The sequence below is a fragment of the Equus przewalskii genome, chromosome 7, assembly GCF_037783145.1.
Source record: "Equus przewalskii isolate Varuska chromosome 7, EquPr2, whole genome shotgun sequence".
Taxonomy (NCBI): domain Eukaryota; kingdom Metazoa; phylum Chordata; class Mammalia; order Perissodactyla; family Equidae; genus Equus; species Equus przewalskii.
In genome coordinates, this window is record NC_091837.1 from 39,762,668 (window position 1) to 39,783,274 (window position 20,607).

At 41.6% G+C, this 20,607-nt stretch overlaps 1 protein-coding gene across 29 annotated transcripts in view; it reads left to right on the plus strand.

Annotated features, from left to right (window-relative positions):
- Positions 1–20,607, plus strand: part of MPPE1 (metallophosphoesterase 1) — a 31,745-nt gene that overhangs the window by 6,896 nt on the left and 4,242 nt on the right. For 11 of the 29 annotated variants that reach the window (XM_070629634.1, XM_070629635.1, XM_070629648.1 and 8 more), the window contains exons 3-6: positions 13,185–13,578; positions 16,652–16,760; positions 18,440–18,543; positions 19,192–19,266. In XM_070629634.1, the coding sequence (XP_070485735.1) occupies positions 13,298–13,578; positions 16,652–16,760; positions 18,440–18,543; positions 19,192–19,266 (569 nt within the window). In that variant the 5' untranslated portion in view covers positions 13,185–13,297. Of the gene's footprint in view, positions 1–2,272; positions 2,417–9,020; positions 9,210–9,886; positions 9,960–13,184; positions 13,579–16,651; positions 16,761–18,439; positions 18,544–19,191; positions 19,267–20,607 lie in introns of those variants that run through there. The other 18 variants (XM_070629626.1, XM_070629639.1, XM_070629645.1 and 15 more) reach the window with 4 other exon arrangements.

Genomic DNA, 20,607 nt, shown 5'->3' on the forward strand with positions numbered 1-20,607 from the left:
TGCTCCATTCTCCTTCTCGTCCCCCTCTGGAATATCTATGATCCTTATGTTGCTTTTCCTTAATTGAGTCAGATATTTCTCCGAGAGCTTCTTCATTTCTTTTTAGTCTTAGTTCTCTCTTCTCCTTCCTCTGAAGCATTTCTATAGTATTATCTTCTAAAGTGCTAATTCGGTCCTCTGTATTGTCAGTTCTGTTGTTTAGGGAGTACATGTTTTTCTTTATCTCATCCATTGTGTTTTTCATCTCCAACAATTCTGATTGGTTCTTCTTTATAGTTTCAATCTCTTTTGTGAAGAAGCTCCTGAATTCGTTAATTTGTCTTTCTGTGTTTTCTTGTAACTAGTTGAGTTTTTTTATGATACCTGTTTTGAATTCTTTGTCATTTAGATTATGGATTTCTGTGTCTTCAGGGTTGGTTTCTGGGTACTTGTCATTTTCCTTCTGGTCTGAACATTTAATATACTTTGTCATTCTGCTTGATGATGTGGATTTTTGCCTCCACATGGTGTTATTATCTGGTTGCTCCTGCCAAGTGCCTCCACTGCTTGGGGATCAGGCACTGTGTACTCTGGACCCAGCACGATCAGGGCCTCCCCAGCTCCAGCCACTGACTGCTTCCTCACTGTGTGATGCTCTGTCTGATGGCAGATCTGGAGCACTGGGCAGGGGTAGGGGTGCTTTCTTGCACCTGAGCTTCCCCAAACCTCCACTTCTCTTTCTGTGTGATCACAGGATTGGAGTGCCAGGTGAGGGAAGGGGTGCTTTCTTACACCTGCTTGCCTCCCCCAACCACTGCCTCTCTCTCTGCATGGTGCTCTGGGCACTCACAGGGCTCCACCAGCCACTGCTTCTCTCTCTGCATCGTGCTGTAGGTGATCATGGGCCTGGGCCACCAGGCTAGGGCAGGGCACCTCTCCTTAGCTGCACACCTCCCCCAGCCAGCCCTTGTCTCTCTGCACCATGCTCCAGCAGTCATGGGACTGGAGCGCCAGGTGAGGTCAGGGCCCCTCTCCCCAGCTGCACACCTCCCCCAGCTGTGGCCCCTCTCCCTCCGAGGAGCTCCTGCCGGTCAGCTTCCATTTCCTCCAGGGGATCCAGCCCCGTCACCACCTTCAGACATATGGCTGCGTGGGTCTCACAAACGTCTTTTGTGTTGTATATGTGTCCTCTGTTGGTGTATGAATGTCCTTTTGGTTGTGTTTTAGAGGAGAGAGTCCAAGGGAAGAGCTCACTCTGTCACCTCCTTGCCAATTTTTGAATAGACTATTTTTTAAGAGCAGTTTTAACAGAACGTACAGAGAGTTCTCATATAATCCCCATCCCCATGTAGCATGACCTCCCCTGTTATCAACATCCTTCAGCAGAGTGATATATTTGTTACAATTGATGAGTCTACAGTGACACATCGTGATCACCCAAAGTCCTTGGTTTACATGAAGTCCACTGTTGATGCTGTACATTCTATGGGTTTTAACAACGTATAATGACATGTATCCACCATTTCAATATCATTCAGAGTATTTTCACTGCCATAAATATCCCCTGTGCTCCATCTGTTTGTTCCTACCTTCCTCCCCAGCAACCCCTGGCAACCTCTGCTCTTTTTTTACCGTCTGCATAGTTTTACCTTTTCCAGAATGTCATATAGAAGGAATCTTATTATGTAGCCTTCTCAGATTGGCTTCTTTCACTTAGTATTATGCATTTAAGGTTCTTCCATGTCTTTTCATGGCTTGATAGCTCATTTCTTTTTAGCACTGAATTATATTCCACTGTCAGGATGTGCCACAGTTTATTCATCCTTTCACCTACTGAAGTACACCTTGATTGCTTCCAAGTTTGGGCAATTATGAGTAAAGCTTCTATAAACATCTGTGGGCAGGTTTTTGTGTAGACATATGTTTTAAATTCATTTGGGTAAATACCAAGCAGCACAATTGCTGGATCATAGGGTAAAAGTATGTTTCAATTGTAAGAAGCTGTCAAACTGTCTTCCAAAGTACCTATACCATTTTGCCTTCCCACCAGCAATGAATGAGAGTTCCTGTTGTTCCACATTTTTGCAAACATTTGATGTTGTCAGTGTTCTGGATTTTGGCCATTCTAATAGGTGTGTAGTGGTATCTCATTGTTTTAATTTGCATTTCCCCGGTGTCATATGATGTGGAGCATCTTTTCATATGCTTATTTGCCAATATACTTCTTTTTTGTGTTTGTGAGGAAGACTGTTGCTGAGCTAACATCTGTGCCAATCCTCCTCTATTTCATTAGGACGCCACCACAGCATGGCTTGACAAGTGATGCTAGGTCCACACCCAGGATCTGAACCTGCAAACCCTGGGCTGCTGAAGCGGAGTGCACAAACTTAACCACTACACCACCAGGCCAGCCCTGCCAATATACTTCTTTAGCAAGGTCTCTATTAAGATATTTGGCACATTTTTAATTCCTAATTTTTTCCCATAGCTATATTGAGGTATAATTGACAAATAAAAGTATATATTTTTAGAGTGTACAACATGATGATTTGATATAAGGGTACATTATGAAATGATTCTCATAATCAAGTTGATACATCCATCGCCTCACATAGTTATCTTTATTTATTTATTTTTTTGTGATGAGAATGCTTACATTTACTCTCTAACTTTTGCCCATTTTTGAATGGGATTGTATGTTTTCTTACTGCATTTTAAGAGTTCTTTGTATAAGTTGGATAACAGCTGCTTATTAGATGTGTCTTTTGCAAATATTTTCTCCCAGTCTGGGGCTTGTCTTCTCATTCTCTGGAGCCATCTTACTATTTTTATTTACTTATTTATTTATTTTATTTTTATTGAGTTAATGATGGGTTACAATCTTGTGAAATTTCAGTTGTACATTATTGTTTGTCAGTCGTGTTGTAGGTTCACTCCTTCACCTTTGTGCCCACCCCCACCCCACCTTTCCCCCAGTAGCCACTAATCTGTTCTCTTTGTCTGCATTTTTAAATTCCTCATATGAGTGGAGTCATACAGAGATTGTCCTTCTCTATCTGGCTTATTTCACTAACATAATTCCCTCAAGATTAATCCATGTTGTTGCAAATGGGATGATTTTGTTCTTTTTTACGGCTGAGTAGTATTCCATTGTATATATATATACCACATCTTCTTTATCCAATCATCTGTTGATGAGCGCTTAGGTTGCTTCCATGTCTTGGCTATTGTAAATAATGCTGCAGTGAACATAGGGGTGCATGGGACTTTTGGAATTCCTGATTTCAAGCTCTTTGGATAGATACCCAGTAGTGGGATAGCTGGATTGTATGGTAGTTCTATTTTTAATTTTTTGAGGATCTCCATACTGTTTTCCATAGTGGCTCCACCAGTTTGCAATCCCACCAACAGTGAGGGTTCCTTTTTCTCCACAACTTCTTCAATATTTGTTACTATTTGTTTTGGTTATTTTTGTCATTTTAATGGGTGTAAGGTGATATCTTAGTGTAGTTTTGATTTGCATTTCCCTGATGATCAGCAATGATGAACATCTTTTCATGTGCCTATTGGCCATCCGTATATCTTCTTTGGAGAGATGTCTGTTCATGTCTCCCATCCATTTTTGATTGGTTGTTTGATTTTTTTGTTGTTGAGTTGTGAGAGTTCTTTATATATTATGGATATTAAGCCTTTGTTGGATGTATGACTTGCAAATATTTTTTCCCAGTTAGTGGGTTGTTTTTTTGTTTCAATCCTGTTTTCTGTTGCCTTGAAGAAGCTCTTTAATCTGATGACGTCCAATTTGTTTATTCTTTCTATTGTTTCCCTTGTCTGAGAAGACATGGTGTCCAAAAAGATACTTTTGATGCTGATGTCAAAGAGTGTACTGCCTACATTTTCTTCTAGAAGCCTTATGGTTTCAGGTCTTACCTGTAGGTCTTTGATCCATTTTGAGTTTATTTTGGTGAATGGTGAAAAAGAATGGCCAATTTTCATTCTTTTACATGTGGCTTTCCAGTTTTCCCAGCACCATTTGTTGAAAAGACTTTCTTTTCTCCATTGTATGCCCTCATCTCCTTTCTTTGAAGATTAGGTGTCCATAGATGTGTGGTTTTATTTCTGGGCTTTCAATTCTGTTCCATTGATCTGTGCACGTGTTTTTGTACCAGTACCGTGCTGTTTTGATTACTGTAGCTTTGTAGTATGTTTTGAAGTCAGGGATTGTAATGCCTCCAGCTTTGTTCTTTTTTCTCAGGATTGCTCTAGCAATTCGGGGTCTTTTGTTACCCCATATGAATTTTAGGATTCTTTGTTCTATTTCTGTAAAGAATGTCATTGGGATTCTGATTGGGATGGCATTGAATGTGTAGATTGCTTTAGGTAGAATGGACATTTTAACTATCTTTATTCTTCCAATCAATGTACAGGGAATGTCTTTCCATCTCTTTATGTCGTCATCCATTTCTTTCAGAAAAGCCTTGTAGTTTTCATCCTATAGGTCTTTCACTTCCTTAGTTAAATTCACCCCAAGGTATTTTATTCTTTTTGTTGCGATTGTGAATGGTATCATGCTCTTGAGCTCTTTTTCTGTTAGTTCATTATTAGAGTATAGAAATGCTACTGATTTATGTACATTGATCTTATACCCTGCAACTTTGCCGTAGTCGTTGATTATTTCTAAAAGTTTTCCAATGGATTCTTTGGGGTTTTCTATATATAAGATCATGTCATCTGCAAACAGCAAGAGTTTCACTTCTTCGCTCCCTATTTGGATTCCTTTTATTCCTTTCTCTTGCCTAACTGCTCTGGCCATAACCTCCAGTACTAGGTTAAATAAGAGTGGTGATAGAGGGCATCCTTGGCTCATTCCTGTTTTCAGGGGGATGGTGCTCAGTTTTTGCCCATTGAGTATGATGTTGGCCGTGGGTTTGTCATATATGGCCTTTGTTATGTTGAGGTGGTTCCCTTCCATCCCCATTTTGTTCAGATTTTTTTGTCATAAATGGCTGTTGGATCTTGTCAAATGCTTTCTCTGCATCTATTGAGATGATCATGTGGTTTTTATTCCTCAGTTTGTTGATGTGATGTATCACGTTGATTGATTTGCACATGTTGAACCATCCCTGTGTCCCTGGTATGAATCCCATTTGATCATGATGTATGATCCTTTTGATGAATTGCTGAATTCGGGTTGCCAAAATTTTGTTGAGAATTTTTGCATCTATGTTGATCAGAGATATTGGCCTGTAGTTCTCCTTTCTCGTGCTGTCCTTGTCAAGCTTTGGTATCAGCGTGATGTTGGCCTCATAGAATGTGTTAGGAAGTGTTCCATCCTCCCTAAGTTTTGGAATAGCTTGAAAAGGATAGGTATTAAATCCTCTCTGAAAGTTTGGTAGAATTCCCCAGGGAAGCCATCTGGTCCTGGGGTTTTATTCTTTGGGATGCTTTTGATTGCTATTTCAATCTCTTTCCTTTTGATTGGTCTGTTCAAATTGTCTGCTTCTTCTTCACTAAGCTTTGGGAGATTGTAGGAATCCAAGAATTAATCCATTTCCTCTAGGTTATCCACTCTGTTGGCATATAGTTTTGTGTTGTATTCTCTTATAATCCGTTGTATTTCTGCAGAGTCTTTTGTTATTTCTCCTCTTTCATTTCTGATTTTGTTTATTTGAGCTTTCTCTCTTTTTTTCTTTGTAAGTCTGGCTAGGGGTTTGTCAACTTTATTTATCTTCTCAAAGAACCAGTTTTTTGTTTCATTGATCCTTTCTACTGCCTTTTTTGTTTCAATAGCATTTATTTCTGCTCTGATTTTTATTATTTCTCTCCTTCTGCTGACTTTGGGCTTTGTTTGTTCTTCTTTCTCTAATTCAATTAGATGTAGTTTAAGATCGCTGATTTGGGATTTTTCTTGTTTGTTAAGATTTGCCTGTGTTGCGATGAATTTTCCTCTTAATACAGCTTTTGCTGTATCCCATGTGAGTTGATATGGCATGTATCATTTTCATTTGTCTCCAGGTATTTTTTGATTTCTTCTTTAATTTCTTCAATGATCCATTGCTTGTTCAATAGCATATTGTATAGTCTCTGCATGTTTGCGCCTTTCTCAACTTTTTTCTTGTAATTAATTTCTAGCTTTATAGCATTATGATTGGAGAAGATGCTTGTTATTATTTCAATTTTTCTTAAATTTGTAGAGGCTTGCCTTGTTTCCCAACATATGGTCTGTCCTTGAGAATGTTTCATGCACACTTGAGAAGAATGTGTATTCTGCTGGTTTTGGGTGAAGTGTTCTATATATGTCTATTAAGTCCAACTGTTTTAGATTTTCATTTAGGTCCACTGTTTCCTTGTTGATTTTCTGTCTGGATGATCTGTCCATTGATGTGAGTGGGGCGTTGAGGTCCCCTACTATTATTGTGTTACTTTTGATATCTTCTTTTAGGTTTGTTAATAGTTGCTTTATGAACTATGGTGCTCCTCTGTTGGGTGCATAGATATTTATAAGTGTTATTTTTTCTTGATGAAGTGTCCCTTTGATCATTATGTATTGGCCCTCTATGTCTCTCTTTACCTGCCTTACCTTGAAATCTGTTTTGTCTGATATAAGTATTGTGACACCTGCTGTCTTTTGTTTGCTGTTAGCTTGGAGTGTTGTCTTCGACCCCTTCACTTGAGCCTGTGTTTGTCCTTGGAGCTGAGGTGTGTTTCCTGGAGGCAACAAATTGTTGGATCTTGTTTTGTAATCCATTTTGCCAATATGTGTCTTTATTTGGGAGAGTTCAATCCTTTTACATTGAGGGTGAGTATTGATGTATGAGGGCTTAATGCTGTCATTCTGTCGCTCATTTTCTGGTTTCCCTGCGTTTCCTTTGTTTCTCATCCTGTGTGTTTTAGCCTACCCAATGACTTCTGCAATTTCTTTGGCTGGGATTTATAGCTTTTTCCTTATTTATGTTTTGTGTCTCTGTTGTGTGTTTTAGTTTAGTAGCTACCCTGCAGTTGGTATTCAGAATCTCGTGTATAATATAGTCTGGTTTCTGGTGGTCTCTTTCTTCCTTTGCCTAAACTGATTCAGTCCCTTTCATCTTCTCCTCCTAAAGTATTATTTTCGTCTCTTATTCCAACTTGTGTTGTGAGTTTGTGGTTCGAGTGATAAGATTGTCTTTACTTTGGTGATTTTCCTTCCTTTTATCCTAGTGCTATAGTTCAATACTTGCTATCCTGTTCTGGTTCTATCTACTTGTCTCCCTACTCTGTATTTTGTGACCCCTTTCTCCCTTCTTTTCTTTTTCTGGTATGAGGGCCGTCTTGACGATTTCTTGTAGGTGTGGTCTTGTGACTATGAAGTCCCTTAGCTTTTGTTTGTCTGGAAAAGATTTAATTTCTCCCTCATATCTGAAGGATATTTTTGCTGGATAGAGTATTCTTGGCTGAAGATTTTTATCCTTTAAAGTTTTGAATATGACTTTCCAATCTCTCCTAGCGTGTGAGGTTTCTGTAGAGAAATCCGCTGAAAGTCTGATAGGGGTTCCTTTGTAGGTTATTTTCTTCTGTCTTGCTGCCCTGAGTATTTTTTCTTTGTCATTCATTTTTGCCATTTTTACTACTATATGCCTTGGAGTAGGTCTTTTTACATTTACAAATGTAGGAGATCTGAAAGCTACCTCCACACATATTTCTCTCTCAATATCTAGATTTGGGAAGTTCTCTGCTATTATGTCATTGACCACACTTTCTGCTCCATTTTCCTTTTCTACGCCCTCAACTTAAAGAATCCGATGATTCTTAAGTTGCATTTTCTCATTGAGTCAGCTTTTTCTCAGAGATTTTCTTCAGTTTTTTAAATTCTTAGTTCTCTTTCTTCCTCTGTCTGGAGCCATTCCACCTGTCTATCTTCGATCATGCTAATTTCCTCTTCTATGGTGTCTACATGGGCATTCAGGGAGTCCGTATTCTGTTTTATCTGATCCATTGTATTTTTCATCTGTAGTATTTCTGATTGGTTCTTCTTTATAGTTTCAATCTCTTTTGTGAAGTAACTCCAGCACTTGTTGACTTGTTTCTCTATATTTCCCTTTACCTCATTGAGTTTTTTGATGATAGCTATTCTAAAGTCATTTTTACTTAGTTTACCTATTTCCAAGTCCTCAGTACATACTTCTGTGCTTTTATTGTTTTCCTTGTGGTCTGGAGCTTTTATAAATTGCTGGATGTTAGAGGAGTGATTTTTGCACATAATGCTATTATTCGGTTGCTGTTACAGCCTGTGCCACTAGGCAGGGGTGGAGAGCCACGTGTTCTGAGCCCTCTGCCTTCAGCCACAATGGCAGTGCACAGCATGGGTTAGGGGAGGAGGGGCCTTTTCTCTCCTGTGCAGACCTGGACTCCGATCAGTTCTCACTCCCTGGTTTCCTGGGTCGTGGCTTGTTGGGCTTCCCCCATGGGAAAGCTTTCCCTCATTAGAGGGTTTCTACCACACACTCTGTGGGAGTCCTGGACGATCCCCCTAATGTGCGGGCCCCTCTCTCGCTCCTTCCCTCACCCAAGGCAGGGATCCCCTTCTCTAGGGGAGGGAGCGAAGTTCTCTCTTACCCTGTTCCATCTCCTCCGAGGGCAGGTCCAGCTTCTCCACCCTCGTAGTTTGACCACTGTGGGTCTCTGATGATTTCTGTGTTATTAGGATTTTTTTGGTTGGAATGCAGTTGCTCCTTTTGGTGGTAATTTGGAGTGGATAGAGTCCCTGGTGACCTCACTTCACCATGTCACTCAGGATTTACTTTTTTAAAAAAAGATTATTTCTGTCAATCTCCATGACATCAGTGGAGGTAGTACTGTGATCCCCAATATGAGGCTCAGAAAGGATAGGTGGCCTGCCCAAGGTCACAGAGCAGAGCTGCAGATTGGGTTCTTTTTATTTCAACCCTGCTGCTCTGCCTGGGTGGGTATTCATAACAGGATAAAATAGTGGAAGAGGAACAAGAACTGCTAATTACCCATAGAGCTCTTAGGTTTTCCCCTTTCCTGCCAAGAAGGGCAGGCTCAGTTTGTGCATGTCTGTCCCGGTGGTAGGACTGTCTCCATGGCTCCCAATTGCTTGTGGTTAGCAAGTTTCCTTCAGCTGTGTCCAAAAATGAGGAAGCACTTCTGTCCCTGAGGTTGGCTTCAGACTTAGTGCAAGAAGTGAGCACAAGGAGAAGGTCCCTTTATACCCCTCTGGAAGCAGCCGTCAGGTAGGAGTGACATCTCATTACCTAATGTTTGGTTTCAGATGGTGCCTGGCATGGTGGCCTTGCTGTGCCATTTCTAGGGAGAGAATGGATCCCTTCCTCCACCCCCATCAGCCCTAAAAATTACTCTGTTCATTTCAGAAGGTAAAAGGGATGTACTTTGGCCATAACGTTGAAGACAATATTGGAAATACCTAATTTGATGAGTAATACAAAGAGTTTTGAATAGAGGAAAAACGGTAGTTTTCCAAGATTTGAGCAAAAAGAAGTCAGTGTGAGGATTTGGTGTCAGAAGTTGTCAAATAGGGTTTTCACTCTGATGAGGAGTTCTGTTTTTTAAAAATGATCACATTATACCAGAGAGCTGATTCACATGGTCTTAGGGTTTTCTCAAGAAAATCTGTGACAGCACCAGTTAGCTTCCTTGCTCTCCCTCTATTTTTTTCCCTTCTTCCCCTCCTTTCCTCCTTCCCACATTCCCTCCTTCTCCTCCCTTCCTTCTTCCCTCCTTCCTTCTTTCTTAGCAACTCCTCTATCTGAATGGCTCTGTGGAGAATATTTTTTATTTCTTTGTAGAAAAAAGAACATAGACATTTGAGGGAAGGGCAGGGCTCCCTAACCTTTGGTTTGTTTGCTCCGCCCTCCTTATCTGAACTGACTAATTAGTCCTGTTTACACAGCAGTCAGCCTGGAGGTGAGGCCATCCTGAGTGGGCTCAGCAGAATCAAATGGACACAGGAATCAGGGAATCAGGTCAGAGAGAGCTCCTGTTGCCTGTGAGTGCATACCCATGGCTTGTCTCTCCATGTCATCCACCCTGCTCTCTTTTGGTCCAGAGAAGCTGGAGGACCATAGTTTTGTGTCCTGTCCAACCACTGAACCCTACCCTGGGCTGCGCTTACCAGGGCATGTCCACTTTCCTTGTTTCCAGGCCACTCCTCTCTTGCTTGTTCCAAGATCTTAGTCATCACTAATGAAACAAGGTTCTCTCTGATTCACAGAAGTGGGTGTAGAAAAGCAGTTATCAAGTTGTCATTCTGGTTTTCATCCTGGGAAACTTGGAACCTATAAGGAGCAAGGGTTTGCATACTAGAAGAACCCTACATCCAACCCTAGAAGGTTGTGGTTCCATTGTTCTCAGCTAGTCCTCTGTGGTCTGAGGAAATATTAAGGTTTTAGGAGGTTTCAACTGCTTTTTTGGCCTTAGCTTTTAGGGTTTGGGAGATTCTAGGCCTCTTGAAAGAAAATGAGATAGTAAGATCAAATGGTTGCTTTTGATATATTAGATTGCGTCAAAACAAAGGAAATTAGATGGTTTTAAGGAATATATTCATTATCCCTTAGAGTGTCTCTCTTTTTTCTCTTTTATGAATATTAGCCAAGGAGAGAGTCCATACTCTTAGCCACACTGGTGAATGGTTACTAACAGCATTTGTACAATTATTCTAAAGTTTGATTGCAGACTGATGGATAGCAGCAAAAAAGCATTGTTATGTTTTCCTCATTTTCATCTGATTAAGTGCTAGCCTTATGGGGTAGAGTTATGCAGAGGGTGACTACACATCCTGAGTTGCCTAAAATAGTCCTGGTTTCCATCATTGCCTTGTTTTTATTATCATTAGAGCCACTTTTGAATCTCAAAGTTGTCCCTGGTTGGAATATAAAGTATATGGTGATTCTAGTTATGTGGCACATGTGGTTCAACCTTAGAGAAAACAGAGGTGGCAAGGAAGTTCTAAGTAAAGAGAATTTTGTATGGTATTCGATCACTGATGATCCATACCCAGTTGATAAAGATATTGTGGATTTTCTGAGTACAATTCCAGTAAGAGCAGTTGATCCCAGATTACATGTGAGGCTGCTTTTGACCTCTTTATCTGAAAGGACATACAGTCATCCCTCAGTATCTGTGGGGGATTGGCTCCAGGACCCCCTGCGGATATAAAAATCCATGGATGCTGAAATCCCTTATATAAAATGGTGTAGAATTTGCATTTAACCTATACACATCCTCTCGTATACTTTAAATAATCTCTATACTACTCATAATACCTATTACAATGTAAATGCCATGTAAATAGTTATACTGTATTGCTTAGAGAATAATGACAAGAAAAAAATGTCTATACATGTTCAGTACAGACACAACCATCGTGGGCTTTTCCATTCAGGATTGGTTGAATCCGGGGATGTGAAAACCGTAAATATGGAGGGCCAGCTGTATTTAAAATCTAGCACTGTTCTGTATACTGTTCCCTCTTTAATCAAGAACTTAAGATAAATAATGCCATTCCAGTGCAGACAGAGGAAGGATGAAGACTTGAGGCATAGTGCCATTTATTTCACTCCTATGCTGTCATTTCACCTTCTTCCTAAAAACCACAAATGGAAGTAAGTACTTAAGACTACAGCATAACAATTGCCAGCGCCACATTTGAATAGTCACGAAGAGGTTTCCTCATTTATCACTTTCTGAAGGTATTTCCACTTCTGGGGTTATGTTTTAGACTTTTGATAATGGCTCAAAATACATGTTCACTCCTATTTCTTTTTCTTTAGGTAAGGTTTTAGAAATTGTCTATATCTGAATGGTTGCTTATGACAGAACACCACTGTGAAGTAAGCTAGGGTCTTTATAGGGACTTGGATGTGCAGATGTGAATAGTTCTGGAAACTAAATTTCACAGGGATTATTTTAACTCCTATAGAAATGAGAGTGTTCTTGACTCCTTGCCTATCAACCATATGAAGTTTCCTAGATTCATCTTAGAAAGTCATCTCCTTAGAAAAGGATTTTCTTTCTTTATTGGCTCAATTAGGATGTGTGGCCAGGGTCTCTCACAGCCCCCACCCCCTGCAAGACTTCTGGAGCTTCTCCCCTGTCTGAGTTCGGTAGCCTCCAGGTCACCACCTATTTTAAGATTCTTGTCTTGAGCGTCAGTTGAGGAACCTTAAGCAGAATGCTACATCTTATGGCCTATCTCAGGCCATCCTTTTACCAACCTTTCTCTTCAGATGTGTCAAAAATAGATGCTTTCTTTATAGGATGCAAAGTTCATCTTCGATTCAGATGAATCCACAAACATTTTAAAGGTTCCTATAGAGAAAGCCCTGCAGGTAAATGTCTTATAAAAGACGGCTGGCCAGAGTTTTAAGGCTAATTTGTGGGTGAAAACCCACTTTTGTGAAAACATATATAATCTGCCGGCAGTGGTCACAGATGGTGGCTCCGTCAGCCCCGGCCTCTGACCCGGAGTGGAATGCAGTGCTCAGATCTCTGAAGCCCATTGTCCGTGAATATTCACTTCTTTTGTGGAAAAGAGTATGGAAAAGTGATGAACTCACACCAAAGGCAACACATTACAGGGGGCTTATGACTTGTTGATGTTTAACATCCAGGAGGGGTGGTAGGGAATCCTTTGGGAGTCAAATTACACCAACATCCTATTTGTGGACTTTTCCTCTTATGTCTCCTACCTTAACATCCTTCTGATGGATATAGATTCCCATCTAATGATTTCCAAAGTGGTAATAAAGCTTTATCATCTTAGTAGGGACATAATTCTAATAGCGTTATTCTGGCATATAGAGACCTCCGAGGAAACCAATTGTTTTCCTTATCAGTAATCTGACATATTATCATCGTAAAAGTGCAGGACAATTTATTTGGGACTATAGATAGGATTCTTAACTCATGAGTTCTTAATAGAGGGAGCTGGTGATAGTGGCATTATTATTTTTTGGTGAGGAAGATTGGCCCTGAGCTAACATGCTTGCCAGTCTTCCTCTACTTTGTATGTGGGACGCTACTACAGCACGGCTTGATGAGTGGTGTGTAGGTCCAACGCCTGGGATCTGAACCCGCAAATCCTAGGCCGCCAAAGTAGGGTGCATGAACTTAACCACTATGCCACCGGGCTGGCCCCGACAGTGGCATTATTAAGGAACATAACCCAATCTTTTCCCTTCTCCCTGTAGGTACATGGCTAAGACCTGGACACCATCTGCACCTCACCCAGGATTCTACAGTTTTCTCGTGGTGAATTATTGATGGATTTGAGTTGGTTGCTGGCAACTTCTGGGCAGGAGAAATGGCTACAATCAGACTGTGGTTTGGAAGGCAGAATTTCTGTCTGTTAAAGAAGAGGAGTTTCTTGCTGTTGAAGCTCATAGCTGTTGTCTTTGCCGTGCTTCTATTTTGTGAATTTTTAATCTATTATGTAGTGATCTTTCGGTGTAATTGGCCTGAGGTGAAAACTCCAGCCTATGATGGCAAACAAGAGACTCTTGACCCTGTGCTGAAAGCCATGTTTTTGGCTGATACCCACTTGCTTGGGGAAGTAAGAGGCCACTGGCTAGACAAATTACGAAGGTAGGAGCCCAAATCAGGAATCTTTCTGAAATTCTGTAAGCAAAAAAGTATAACCCTCTCTCCATAGGTCAGGCTTAATGGCTTCATTAGTTGTTGAGTTAATGAGGAGTCATTAGTTATTTTCCTCTCAAAGAAGGACATATGGGGCATTTGACTTTCCCTTGAACTTACTGTTTACTGAGCATCTATTATATACAAGGACCTGGAATTCAGGAGGCAGGTTTGGGTTTGAGACTTGTGACTTTGGGCAAGTTACTAGGCCCCTCGGAGCCTCTCTCTGCTCCTTGTTTGTAACTGGGTTAATATGAGGATTTCACAGGCTGTGTGAAGAGAATGCTCACAGCAGTGCCCGGCACATGGGCGTGGTCAGCGGAGGTAGGTTTCCCTTTCCCCTGGGCAGAGGAGGAAACAGAGCTGGGTTGGTGGCCCCCTCCCACAGTCACTGGTGTGTCATTTTGAGCCCACTTGGGTTTTGCCTGCTCTGGGTGCCAGGAGGAGCAGAGCAGACTTGTGGCTGTCTCCCGGGGAGAGGATCAGGTCTGGTCTCTCCAGCCTAGAGCTGCCCAGCATAGACTGTCTGTTTTCCCACCAGAAGACTTTTTAAAAAATTATTTTTAATTGTAGTAAAATACACATAACATAAAAGTTACCATCTCAAGCATTTAAAAGTATACAGCTCAGAGGGGCCAGCCCCGTGGCACAGCTGTTAAGCGTGCACACTCTGCTTCGGCAGCCCTGGGTTTGCTGGTTCAGATCCTGGGTGTGGACATGGCACCCCTTGGCAAGCCATGCTGTGGCAGATGTCCCACATATAAAGTAGAGGGAGATGGTCACAATGTGAGCTCAAGGCCAGTCTTCCTCAGCAAAAAGAGGAGGATTGGCAGCAGATGTTAGCTCAGGGCTAATCTTCCTCAAAAAAAAAAAAAAAAATGTACAGCTCAGTGGCGTTAAGTACAGTCACATTGTTGTGCAACCATCACCACCATCCATCTCCAGAACTTTTTCATCATCCCAAACGGAAACTCTGTCCCCATGAAACACTAACTCCCCAATCCCCCTCCCCACAGCTCCTGGCCGCCACCCTTCTACTTTCTGTCTCTATGAATTTGACTACTCTAGTTCCCTCATATAAGTGGAATCATTACTGTATTTGTCCTTTTGTGTCTTGCCTATTTTTTCTTTTTTTGAGGAAGATTAGCCCTGAGCTAACTGCTGCCAATCCTCCTCTTTTTGCTGAGGAAGACTGGCCCTGAGCTAACCTCCATGCCCATCTTCCTCTACTTTATATGTGGGACGCCTACCACAACATGGCGTGCCAAGCTGTGCCATGTCTGCACCCGGGATCCAAACCGGTGAACCCCTGGCTGCTGAAGTGAAATGTGCAAACTTAACCGCTGTGCCACCGGGCCGGCCCCAGTGTCTGGCCTAGTTCAATTGGCATAATGTCCTCCAGGTTCACCCATGTTGTGGTATGTGTTAGAATTTCCTTCCTTTTTAGTGCTGAATAATATTCCATTGTGTGTATAGACCGCATTTTGTTTATCCATTCACCAGTCGATGGGCATTTGGGTTGCTTCCACCTTTTGGCCATTGTGAATAATGTCCAAGAGGTGACTGATGGGGGCTTTCAACCACCGTCAGCAGAGCCCCCTTCTTGCCCCTGCTGACCGGGCACCCTGACCCCTGTTCCTCACCATGGCTTCACTTGTGCCTCTCTGAACAGGTCTGTATTCTTGTGAGTCAGAACCTCTTCAGAATGCTGTGGATATGGATGAACTTTATGTCAGGTGGGAGGGTGAAATTCGTAATGTCCCAGGGGTGGGTGAAAAGGGCAAGATGAAAGACGGGAAGATGGAGGGGCTGCTCTATGTTTTCACTCAGAGTTTTGAACCAGAAGATGTGTGAGCTAGAGAAGGGCCAGGGTGAGACTTGGGTTCTTTTGGCTTTGTTTGAGCCTTACAAACTGAGCTTTATTTATGACCAGTCCCAAGCGGTCCTCTCTGCCCTCTTGCTGCTGGTGTTTTCAGGTGTTGTCTTCTGCAGGGTGAATAACATTAAAAAAGAAAAACTGAGAAACGTGTTTTGAGAGGTATCCTGAGTGAAGATGTGTACATGCAGCGCTTTAGGTGGGGGCTGAAAAAGTCTCCTCTAACCAGAAATTACCTTCCCCTTCTTATATGCCCCAGGACGTAACGTTGCTCTTTCGTAGGGGAGAAGCAGCCAGGAGCATCCCTTAAAAAGGAGGAAGAATTGGGATCCTTAGGAAAATGACATAGGTCATAGTTGGTTAGAGAGAAGAGGAAGGGTTGAGAAAGCATTGATATTTTTGAACACCTACTGTGTGCTGGTGCTGTGCTGGGCACTTTACAAATACTGTCTCTTTGAATCCCATAACTATCTTGTGAAAGTAGCTTTTATTATCTCCATTTGTCAATGAAGAAACTAGGATTCGGAGAGACTAGGCCATATTCTCGAGGCCACACAACTGGTTAGAGAGTGGAGCTGGGGTGTTAAGCCATTGCCTCTCAGGTTCCAGATCCCAGGCTCTTTCCATTTGCTTGTCTTACCTACAGGATGACTACTTGTATGTCTGAAGCCTAAAGGATGTATAGTTTTGATATTGGCTAGTCTGTTTCTGTCACTGATTCCCCCCAACTCTGAAGGCAGGAAGGAAGTTGAGGTCCCTTCAAGAAGTGAAACTTAAGCCAGATGCTATCATCTCCTCGATGTGGTACACAATTAGTCCACAATGGGCATCTTTGGAAGCTGCATTAAGCTCTCTCAGACCTCTGGGGCTCTCATGACTGAGTGATGGCTTTGGTGTGCCTGATGTGCGGGTACTACATAGGGGTGATGTGTGGGAGGGACAGCCCTATTCTCCTTTGGTGCCTTTGTTCCCCACATTTTATTGGATATAGACTCTGGCCCTTCCAAGCAGAGGATGGGAATGCATGGGTGGGGCCATGAAAGGAAAATGGGATCATTTAGTTAACTTTTTAAATGGCCCATAAGACAATAGTAAGCACCACCCAAGAAACAGACTGATGCCGTACGTTTTCCTGTTGTCCTCAAGGGAATGGCAAATGGAGAGAGCCTTCCAGACGGCTCTGTGGTTGCTGCAGCCAGAAGTCATCTTCATTCTGGGGGACATCTTTGATGAAGGAAAGTGGAGCTCCTCCCAGGTGAGTGTGATCCAGGCACCCTAATCCTGCTTTGAGGCTCCGGCACAGGCAGCCCAGAGAATCCATGAATCAATATCAGCTAGGGTTGGAAGTTTTACTTAGTACCAGTATTAAAAATGTATAGTCTGTCTTGAAGATCACTAGGGTCTGTGTCTAACACCAATCTTGAGTTAGATTGGCTCTTGATTTGTCTATGTAGGCAGTGTGTGGATTAGCCAGACATCACTTTGTTGGAATGCATGTTCCCATGAACTGCTCTAGAAAAGGAAAAATTAGGCAAGATGGATGCTATTTCATGTGTCACCAGAATTACAGAATACATATTGAAATGTAACTTGACTTTATACTTTCATCCAGCCACTGAATTATGAGAATTGTGCTACAAAAGGTGTTTGCTCATCTCCTCTTAGTTTCTTTCTTCTGAGGGAGAGGTGTCGAAGGAGCCAAGTAGCCTTGGCATGAGGTTCCTCTGCCTTCAGCAGGCGCTTCACCTCTGCCTGGGTGATGAGGTGATGTGAGCCTTTCCACAAAAAGAAGAGAAAGGCTGTTTTCACCTTTGCTTTCAGAATGCTTTGCTTATTACATTCCCGAAATTAATGAAAAAAAAAAAAAAGAGCTATTCTTGCTACTTAGTTAAAAATGTTCAGTTACTAATAGTTTTTGGAAGACAATAAAAAAATTCATTGGCATTTCCCAGGACAATCCAAAAGCTGTACGAAGAAAGTCTTAGTCCAAATATGATAGAAACCGACAGTTTATAGGATTGCATGTTTGTTATAATCTAGTCCATAATTAAATAGGAGATCATGGACATGCTATATGTAAAAAGCAACTTGTTATAAAATGAGGTTGTATATATATGTTGCTTTTGCAAATTAAGGGCAACAGTTTGTTTTTGTGTTTTTCTAAGCTTATATTCTGATTTTATGTTATTCCAACTTTAAATATTATTTGTTAAAGTGAAGTCTGTGTAAATGTATTGAAGGATTCTCTATCCAGTGTGTTTCCCAGGTTAGGCCAGATTTAAAAGTTTTAGGTTGATTATTATTTAACTAGGTATTATCTACCCTAGAGTGTTTGTCCAGTTGATGTTTTTGGCTTAATAAAAATAAGAACTATATGAACACAATTCTCAAGCTTTAATTGTTAAAGCAAATGTCAGAATAATCTTGAAATATTTGTTGGATTTTGTCTGTCTTTCTCCCATGTGTCATCAGTTCTCATGCCCACAGTCGTAGTCACAGGGAAATGCCAATGCTGAGGGACGTGCTCATACTTATCTTGGTTGAGACACGAGAATTTGCTTGACATTTCCTCAGAACCTGTTCTTATAACATGTCCAGATCTGAAGTGATTCTCAACCTGGGCTCCATGCACGGTCTTAAGGGTATGATAATAGGTGTATGAACCAAATATTTTGAGGATACCAGTGAATGTTTTAAGATGGGAGGATACCGTTTAATCAAAGTTTATCATGAAATTAAATAATTAAAATATTGTTAGTCTTGGAAAAAAGTATGACATAGAATTAGAAATTCTAAGTAAGTTCTGCATTAGCTTTATGAACATCTGATTTGGACGGGGGAATTAACTTCTCACCTTCAAAATAGGGAGCATTTTTTTAGCCACAGAGAAGAGAAGGTTCTTTGGGTCTCAGCAGTGACCCTTTTCTGTCACAGGCCTGGGCAGACGATGTCAAGCGGTTTCAGAAAATGTTCAGACACCCACAGCATGTGCAGCTGAAGGTAGTTGCTGGCAACCATGACATTGGCTTCCACTACCAGTAAGTAGTTCACTAAAGCATTGCACCACGAAAGCTTTGGTAACTATGACTTTAAGCCTGCTATAACTCAGGCGAAAGCCTTATTTGTGCTGTATGGAGGAAATTTGTATTCCTTGAAAGACATGAGCTCTGGGATGTAAGCTCCATGAAGGCAAGGATTTCTCTCTTGGTGCATTGTACATTCTCAACAAATCTCTGTTTAATGAATGATTTGTATGTGCCCTTGGGTGATTCTAACTTGAAACTTTCATTTAATGGCAATTATTTTCTTTGGGAATCAGGAAACAAGACAATTTAGACTTTAATAGCTAGTATTTATATAGTGCTTATGATGTGCTAACCTGTTTTAAGCACTTTACTTCCATATATTATCTCATGCAATCTTTACCACGACCTGATTATTTTATCCATCGTACCAATGGGAAAACTGAGGCCCCGGGGACTAAGTCAATTGCCCCAGGCCTCGTGGTTAGTCAGTAGTGGAGCTGAGAGTTGCACCTTGATAGCCTGGGGCCAGCTGGAGCTCTGAATTAACAATGCAAGGCTGGCACTCAAATCCTGACAGTCATTTTCCATGTTCTCGATAATTCTTAAGAGGTTCTAAAATGGATTGTTCTGAAAAATGTTTCTTTCTGCAATTGAATGTAGGATGAATACATATAAAATAAAACGATTTGAGAAGGTTTTCAACCCTGAAAGGCTGTTTTCTTGGAAAGGAGTTAAGTGAGTATTATTTGTGAATTCTTATGAAGACCTTTAGTCCTTGGAAACTCAATTCTTCAAGGGTGACTGCCATACCGGGTCAAACTCATGCTCTGTCTGGCTTGGTTTACGGTCTCTGAATAAAGTACCTCAGGCTGTCCTCGCTGATGGTCACCATTGGAGTTGTCACTGTGGTTTTCCCTAACAACCCACAGTGAATTGGTTAGTCTATGACTTTGTCTAGCCACGGAGGGAATTTTGTTCTGTCTGTGCTGTCTCTGGGTGATGGAAATTTCATCATCTCATTTTGTAAAGGAGTATTTTTTATTTACTCAAAATGTACTGATTTTCCTTTATCAAGGATGTTCCTGTGGTTATGGTGTCCTAGGATTTGGTGGCAAGTGTGTTCATCATGCTCTGTAGCTATGCACCCACCCCCAACTTCCATCAGCCCTGGTTTTTAGATCAAAGCATCCCAACCCTGCAGTCTCGCCATCGGCACCAGTTCCCCCTCTGTGTGGCCATTTCCATATCCTTCTCTGGATTCTTTCTGGTCCGTGTGTGTGTTGGCAGCACAGTGAACAAGACCATACACACTATTCTAGTTGCAGACCAAGTGGAGGAAGAAAAGGGGGGAGAGGAGGTTTTTTTCTATTTTGATCATATCCTTCCTGCGGGTGCCTGGTACCCCGCTGACTTGTGCCGTAGCAGCTCACTAGGCCCGTCAACTGAGACAACCTGTTTGAAGCTCCCAGAGACCAATATGCAGTGGGTTCTCCAAAGATGCTCGTGCTGTCCCTCCCTTTGTCTGTAGGGCGAGTCCCCAGTAGCCTCCTTCCTAAGTCAGGCGGAGACTTGACACGGTTTGAGTTATGTCTCTCCCCAGGCAGAGAGTTTAAGAAACTGGAAACACACTTATATTTCAGATCATTTGATTGGTGAGCTCCTCATCTCTAAAATTCTTTAAATTTCAACCAATATTTACCAATAGGTACCTTCTTCATGCCCAGTTGATAGATGTGTAGGAAATAAAAGCATATTTAATGGGAGTCTATAAAAATACGATTAAGGTAAAGTGATTGCAAAGGATAGCTGACTTTGTTATTATCTAGTTTGGGATTATCCAAACCAGTTAGCTCTAATGCCCACCCACCCCCGCCCTGTTATGTTTGCTGAGTGTGTGGATGTCACTGAACCGTGCCCGTGCCCGCAGTTCACTTTACTTGGTGATAACAGGATCTAACACTTACTGAGTCCTTTCCAGTGGCAGGCTCTCTTGTGTTGTAGTATTGCCTTTATCCTCACAGTGAGCTGATGGCGTGGGTGTACTGTTACATCCCTGTTTTACAGATGAGGCACAGA